General features: G+C 45.4%; 1 protein-coding gene across 1 annotated transcript in view; it reads left to right on the forward strand.

The window, feature by feature from the left end:
* Positions 1 to 2,251: 2,251 nt before the first annotated feature.
* Positions 2,252 to 7,851, forward strand: part of LOC109507686 (CD276 antigen-like) — a 12,225-nt gene continuing 6,625 nt past the window's right edge. The window contains exons 1-2 of the mRNA XM_019857284.1: positions 2,252 to 2,464; positions 7,401 to 7,843. Coding sequence (XP_019712843.1) covers positions 2,374 to 2,464; positions 7,401 to 7,843 — 534 coding nt within the window. The 5' untranslated portion in view covers positions 2,252 to 2,373. The remainder of the gene's footprint in view (positions 2,465 to 7,400; positions 7,844 to 7,851) is intronic.

Raw genomic sequence — 7,851 nt, forward strand, 5'->3', positions numbered from 1 at the left:
CATAAAGTGCGCCCGCTGCTGCCCCCGCCATTCTGCACGATTCTTATCGGCCACTAGAGGGCTCCATAGACCATCTGAATGAGCCAGTACAATTGAGTGTTTACATAAGTGTATTTGGCCAACCAAGCCGTTGGCAGCGTTTCCTCCCCCTTTTCTGTATTTCCTTTATAGAGTTTGTACAGCATTTCTATACCTTTAGAGAATTATTCTGTGTGCCTGTTTGAGTTGTATGATATCTTGTTGAATGCTGTACATGCCGTAATTGATGTCATTCGACATTTCAGACTCTGCACCTTCTGCACGACTGCCCTGTGCACTTCTGTACCTCTGGCCTTACCATCTGCCTTCCGAGAATCTGCATCTACATATGCCTTCTGCCTTTGCCTCCTGTCCCATGCCTTCCACCTCTGACCATTGTCTTCTGTATCCCGTCTTCAAACCCACCTTGAGTCACCTACAACCGGTCTTCCATCTCCCAAACCTGCCTTCTACCACCCATGCAAGAGCCTTAACTCAAGATACCTGCTTCCTGTATTCTTACCGATACACCATCCTGTACCCTATACGGTATACCCCAAACTGATCCAGCGGAACTATCCTCCCCAACAGGATCTACTCACTTTTGTTGCCATTAATTACGCACGCACGCACGCACACACACACACCCACACACACACACACACGCACGCACGCGCACACACACACACACACGCGCTTCAGTGAAGAGAAGGGGGAGGAGTCAGAGACACAGCAGCACACTGTGAGCAGCACACGAACAGGAGAGACAGGGAGCACACACACACACACACCCACATGCGCGCGCGCTTGCACGCATGCACTCACGCGGGTGCCCACCAGTGCACTCGCGCAGATATGCACGCACACTGCGATGAGCAACAGTCGGAACGTGCCGAAAATGAACAAAAGATACAAACAAACAAATCTTTTTTTTTTTTTTTTTAACCCACCCATTTCCTCCTCCCAATCCTTGCGGTCGACTTGGGACCAGTTCGCTGGCTCCCGGTCGATTCTGATCAACGTATTGGGCACCCCTGCCTTAAAATCAGAGGTAATTCGCTGAGTAGCTTAGCGCCGTTGTTTGCACATGAGCGGTGATGCAGTCATCTGATTGGTTGCCCTCTATGTCAATCAAGTAACGGGATTGATGATAGGCTGACATAATACGTTCTGTGTACTTAGCGCCTTTGTTTGAATGGCATCGCCACTGCCGAGGCGTTTTCGACGCTTGTCGTGTGAAAGCCCGGGAGCCGCATTGAACCAGCCAAAGAGCTGCATGCGACTCGCGAGCCGCGGGTTGGCCACCCCTGCTAAATGGCAAATTCAACATTTCACCTGCAATAAAATATGTGAATTGTAAACTAAGAGTTACCATGAAATTAATTTGAATTAGGATGGAATAAGACATGTCAAAAATCCGAGAGGCACTTGGTGAGACAAGGAGATTTGAATTAATACCTTATTCTCCAAAAGGAGATCAAACTGGCTCTACACGGTGGACAATTTGTGTTTCTCCAGAAGTTGCTCCATAATATGCACGTACTGTAGCAACGTCACTTGAGTGAAGCGCGCCTCAGCAGTCGATAGTCCGCCGCTCTCTGCTGTGCGCGCGCGAGCATGTACTCACGGCGCTGACGCCACCCACGTCACATACTAAAGAAGCTATGAACTACGACAATAGCTAAGCTAGCCTAGCCGATACGACGCTCGAAGTCAGACGGACACGTTTTTCTGATAATCTGTGTGTTTTCCTTTTTGCCCAAATATATATTTTTATTCCAGGTGAGGTCTGGCTTGTTTCGGCAGGCGGCATCGTGTCGCTAAACGCACTTCCTTATAAACACTGTGTGGCGGGCTTTTGCTGCATCAACGCCCCCTGCACTGAATCGACGCCCCCTGGACTGAGTCGACGCCGCCTGGACTGCGTCGACGCAGCTGGTCACGTGATCATCACAAAGCAGCACAGGCACCGACACGTGGATTGCTCTGTGAGCTCGACGCATGCGTCGACGCATCGGTGTTGCTGGACCCATCACTTGGTTTGAGTTTGTTTTTTTTTTTTCCATTCATTTCTGCTCTCTGATTTTGTCATGTCTTCACCCAGTGACGCTATTTAAAAATTAAACCTCTTCATGAACGCAGGAATGTCGCTGTAAAGCAAAAAAAAAAAAAAAAATGGGTGGGGATACCGCGTCATGTGAATGTGGTTGGTGTACGGTGGAGGGAAGGAGGCTTCAGCTCTCACATACGCAGGGGATACCATGGACCGTAGGAGACAGCTTCAGGTGCACTCATCTTGGACTCTTGATTTCAGCGGAACAGAATGCTGTGGGACAGTTGTGAACTTTGACACCAATGAGAAAGCCCAAGAGGACGATGATCATGAAGACAAGGATGGCTGTGCTGACCTTGGTGGTGGCGCTCCTGTGGCATCTGGTCATTGGAAGTAAGAAGCACCTGAACAGATCTCCCTCCTTTTTTTCAGTACTCCTTCTTCAGTGTTGGGGAAATAACAATGTGCAAATATTTTCAAGTAGATTTATCAGGCATCCGCGGGAGCATGTTGCTGCTGCCACAGCAGCAAAAATAAAAAAAATAAAAAAATCACATCATAGATCCCTCCGACATGAACAACTTCCGCCCCATATCAAACCTCTGCTTCATTTCCAAACTTCTCGAAAAACAGTGGCAGCTCAACTTCACACCCATCTTTCCTCCAATAACCTCTATGAACAATTTCAATCTGGCTCCCGTTCCCTCCATAGTACTGAAACTGCCCTCCTCAAAATGTCCAATGACCTTCTTCTCTCTGCTGACTCGGTTTCACTCGCCATCCTCCTCCTGCTTGACCTCAGTGCAGCCTTTGACACCATCTCTCACTCCATCCTCCCCGACAGACTCTCTTCCTTTGGGATCACCAGCAACCCCCTCTCCTGGTTCCGCACCTATCTTTCTGACCGCACCCAGTTTATCCAGCTCAAATGTTTTAGATCTCACCCCTTTCCACTCACTTCAGGTGTCCCTCTGGGTTCTGTCCTTGGCCCCTTGCTGTTTCAAATCTATCTTCTCCCCCTTGGTAATATCTTCAGGAAACATCACATTCACGTTCACTGCTCCGCGGATGACACCCAGCTCTAAATCTCTACCAAACGAAACGCCACACTTCCACCATCCTCCCGAACCAACTGCCTGCAGGAATTCAAATCATGGTTCACCTCAAACTGAACAGCAATAAAACTGAACTCCTCCTCATTGGTACCAAATCCACCCAAAACAAAATAAACTATTTCTCCATTCCCTTTGACAGCTCCTCCATTTCTCCCCCTCCCCTCAAGTCAAGACCCTGGGTGTCATCCTCGACAGCACCCTCTCCTTCACCTCACATATCAACAACATTACTCGTTCTGCATACTTTTATCTTAGAAACATCCACGACTCCGCTCTTCGCTCACCCCTCACTCCACTGCTATACTCGTTCACACCCTCATCACCTCCCGACTTGATTACTGTAACTCCCTCCTGCTGGGTCTCCCTCAAAAAACCCTCGAGAAGCTTCAGCTGGTCCAAAATTCAGCCGCTCGCACCATTACACTCACACCATCCATCAACCATATTACACCTGTCCTCCAACGTCTCCACTGGCTCCCCATTATACACCGCATTCAATTTAAAATCCTGCTCCTTACTTTCAAAGCTATCCATAACCTTGCCCCTTCATACCTATCTGACCTCATCCACATTGCCACACCTGTCCGCTTGAATTAAAGGGAAGAACCAAGTTACTTTTCAGCATTCCGGCGCATGAGTTGTGATTGCTCGATGATGTCAGCACATCTGTTCAGGAGCAGTGGCGGTTCTAGATCAATTTCACTGAGGGGCCTGGCTTGGGGCCAGGGGTTTTGATAGAAGGGCACATTCAATCCTGGGCCAAAAAGACAAAGATTCGAAATCTTATTTGACCTTTTATTTTCATCAAACTTTTAAACCTTTGCAGACATAATATTACAGTGACGATGAAAAACAGTGTAATAATCACACAGTGGCGGGCCGTGCATTTCAACCTTAGGCCTTCAGTGACGTCACATACATACACAATATAGGCTCGTCAAGCAGCACTTAATTTCAGGAGCATTTAAAACCATCAAGTATGCATTCACAATTAAGAGCAGGAAACTAAATTTACAGATAGTCAAAAATAAAAAGATGATTTAAAAATACGAAATAAAATGCCACCCAAATTACGCTGTGTGATCTTAAACAAGTCTGTCCAATAAATTGCGCAGACACCAACCAAACAATAACAAAACAAACTATTCTTTGAAAATAAACAGATCATTTGCACATTTTGAAAGGGCGATTCAACAGCAAATAACTGAAAATGTTGAGCAGCTGAGATTGAACGAACTTTCGTGCATGAAGGTGACTACAATGCGCCATGATAAAAAATTGCAGGTGAGCAGGTTTATTTGATACATTTTTGGATCTTTTGTTATTTTATTTCGTTACCATGAATTTAATACTAACGAAATAAAATGACAAGAAGAAATGTAAAATAAAATTCATTTCCTCACCGGCGTGCCTGTTCACTGAGCTGCAGATCTACGAGAGTATCCCCAAACGTTTTTAAACACACCATAGGTTGTTAAGTGCCCAGCCGTGCTCTAATGTTTCCTTGCTGCCTTCGTAAAACAATCCAGTGTGGCTCCAAACAGCAAATCGGTCAGTTGCAAGCAATAGGCATTCCCAGCAGTACGAGTTGCAGCATTTCACAGAGGCTGTGAGCCACGGGTAGCGTTCATAATTGCTCGTCTGAAAATGACGGACAACCCCTTTTCCTTGCTGGGACAGGTTAGCTAGAGCAGGAGTTGGGCGACCTCTTCGCACAATATCCAGCTTTTGGTGGAAGGTCCGTCTTGAAAATTGTGTGGAAAGTAGTTCCACAACCAGATCAACGTCTTCTCCTTCAGCCATTTTGGGTTAAAATGCATTGATCGCTCTCGCGTGCGACCCACATCCAATCGTTTTTTTTTTTTTTTTAATCTTTACACAAGTCAGGATACAGGATACAGCAGACTCGTGATCTGATTGGCTATTGAAACCTGACTGTGCTCGTTCACTTACAGTGCACAGGGGCCTGCTCTGTTTAATCTAAAGGCCCCGAGCAAGTTTAATTTACCTGGCAACGCAAGCTAGCTGAAATATGATTGGTTAAAAACTCTACCATAATAATAAGTTATTTATCGAGTGGCTGCAAAGTAAGCTCTTATATTTGTGTGTATTTCTCCATAGCCCATTGTTTTATTTCATGGTTTCTATTTAACTTGCATACCTTGTTTTTCCGTGTTCACATAAAGTTTTCCTCACACGCTATCTGCCACTCACACATCTCATCGCACCCAGAACACGCACACACACACCATATGATTCACGAGCCAACAACACACCATACCAGTACTTTTCCATTGTTTGCACTGCGCATGCTCTATCTGTGACTTTTCAAAATAAAAGCACTCTGCAGCGGAAAACCAACAGGAGATCTTGTGAGCCGAGCGCACTGTAACTTCGTGCCCTCCCTGTTCTTCCCTGCTGCAGCAGTCTAAAACTTTATTTCCGTGTGCGCTGCCTGTTCTTTGCCCGGGTCGGCCGGGCCTTTTAGACCCAACACTGCGTTACGTCACCTTTTATTTGAACAACATTGAATAAACGTTTGGGAACTGAGGATACTAATTGTTGAAGCTTTGTAGGAGAAATACTTTCTCATTCTTGTTTGATGTCGAACTTCAGCTGTTCAACAGTCCGGGATCTCCGTTGTTAACATAAAACACATAAAAGTAAATTTACTTTTCTGAGAATGTTCAGGCCAGCAGAGAAGGCCTTGCTGGCCCTCATGGTCCGCCACTGTAATCACAAAAGTACTAAATTAAGTGCTGATGAAAGATTCATATAGGTGCAGATCTTGTGGAACAGTCCTACCATTGCAGCAACTGTATTCTGCGATTTTGGTGATTTCTGGCAAACCGTCCAAAGTGATTCAAGATTCAGTGCTTTTGACCTCCTAGACTCAATGCAAAGTACACCAAGATTGCTTCATCTATTATCGTTCATAGTGGACATGAGGTTTGTTTTCCCAAGATTTAATGTGGAAAAACTCTGCTCTGCATTGGCGGGTCTTCTTTACATTTGCTGATGTCTGTGGAGAAAGACAAACCGAATAGATGTAAACATATTTTTTGCATGGACACAGCATATACACTAACCTGCGACACCCTACACTGTTTCAGCGCTCAGACACACATAATTGTCAAAAATGTATTCATGAATGATATTTATTAATTGCATTCATTTATTTATTCCTTTATTGTATTCAGTGAATATAAATGAATACATTCTAAAGCCTGACCAGTGACTAAAATTGCAAACACACTGAAGCTCGATGTTTTGCATGCATCTAATTGTCCCAATTTTAAAAGGCAATGTCTTATATATTGTTCCTGTTTAATAAACATTAAAAAATAAAAAGGGATATGAAAAAGTTACACTCACACACACACACACGCGCAGACAGTCCGAGTCTCAGTTTCCTTATTCTCAGGATCTTCATCTGTCTCTCTTTGCTGCTCAGTGTCCTCTCTGACAAGAAGTGTCTCCCGTGTCCTCTGACTCTCCCGCTCTGGTGCTCTCAACTTGCTCCTCTTTAACTCTCTCACCACCATCATCATCTGGCTCTGTCTCAGTGTCTGAATCGTTTCTTTTTCATGTAGAAATAGGATGGAATGCCCTTTTAACTTTAAATCTTCAACAGCGAAGAAGAAATACACTTAAACAACTCTACTGTTCCGGGCTTGCTTGGTTTTGTGTTGTGGTCTGACCTTGATAATATAATATCACTCACCGTCGTGGTCATCTCGGGACTGCTTCTCTGGGGGCTGCTTCTCATCTTCGCGCTTGTCTTTGTTCAGCGGTGCAGCGCACTAAAAGGTCCGACGAGAATATTAAGCCACGCACTTTAGTTCCACCTTTGGCGTCGGCGACTCGACGCGACTGTATACTGGATGGTGCCATTGGATCCAATTTGAATCTGGTTGGATTCCGGGTTTTATCTTATATGTCACTGTGCCTTCAATCTGATTTCACGGAGCACTGAACTGGATTCAACCGCAAACGTGATTTTATCTCATTCCGGGAGCGCATTCCATCGCATCCAATGTCATTTTGGATTCAAGATGATTTCATTGGGGATTAAAATGAATTTGACTGTACATTTGAGCGCAATTAACCGCAGATGTAATTTGCCTCGAATCGAATTTGTTTGTGGATTCAATCGGCTTCAATCGGATTACACGTGGCCTTCCTTCTGACCTGCTCGCGGTGATGTTTGACAGATGTCAGCGATGTTCGATGTCGCTGGAACACCAGCTGCCTTTTAGAGGCCAACTTCTCTATCGGAGATGACGTGGCCATCTACTGGATCCAGTTTCCAGAGATCTTGGTTCATTCCTTCTTCTTCGAGACCGACCGGCTCAAGAAACAGGACAAGCGCTTCAGGGGCCGAACCTCGCTGTTCAAGGAAAATATCGGCAAAGGAAACGCTTCTCTGCTGCTCAAGGACGTGGTTGTTGGAGATGAAGGGAGCTACATGTGCCGTGTGGTAACCCTCACGGGCATCAGTGATTCATTTGTCAACCTCCACATCGAAGGCAAGTCTGCAAATTGCCTGATGTACATCATAGATGCCAGCAAAGACTCTCGCCGATTGTGTAGATTTTCAGTCATCCAAGTTCACTGGTGGTACTCTACCTGGAAATTGTTTTCTCGTCGTCTGTTTGCAGCTCC

This window comes from Hippocampus comes, unplaced genomic scaffold (genome assembly GCF_001891065.2).
Source record: "Hippocampus comes isolate QL1 unplaced genomic scaffold, H_comes_QL1_v1.1 scaffold73, whole genome shotgun sequence".
NCBI classification, from domain to species: domain Eukaryota; kingdom Metazoa; phylum Chordata; class Actinopteri; order Syngnathiformes; family Syngnathidae; genus Hippocampus; species Hippocampus comes.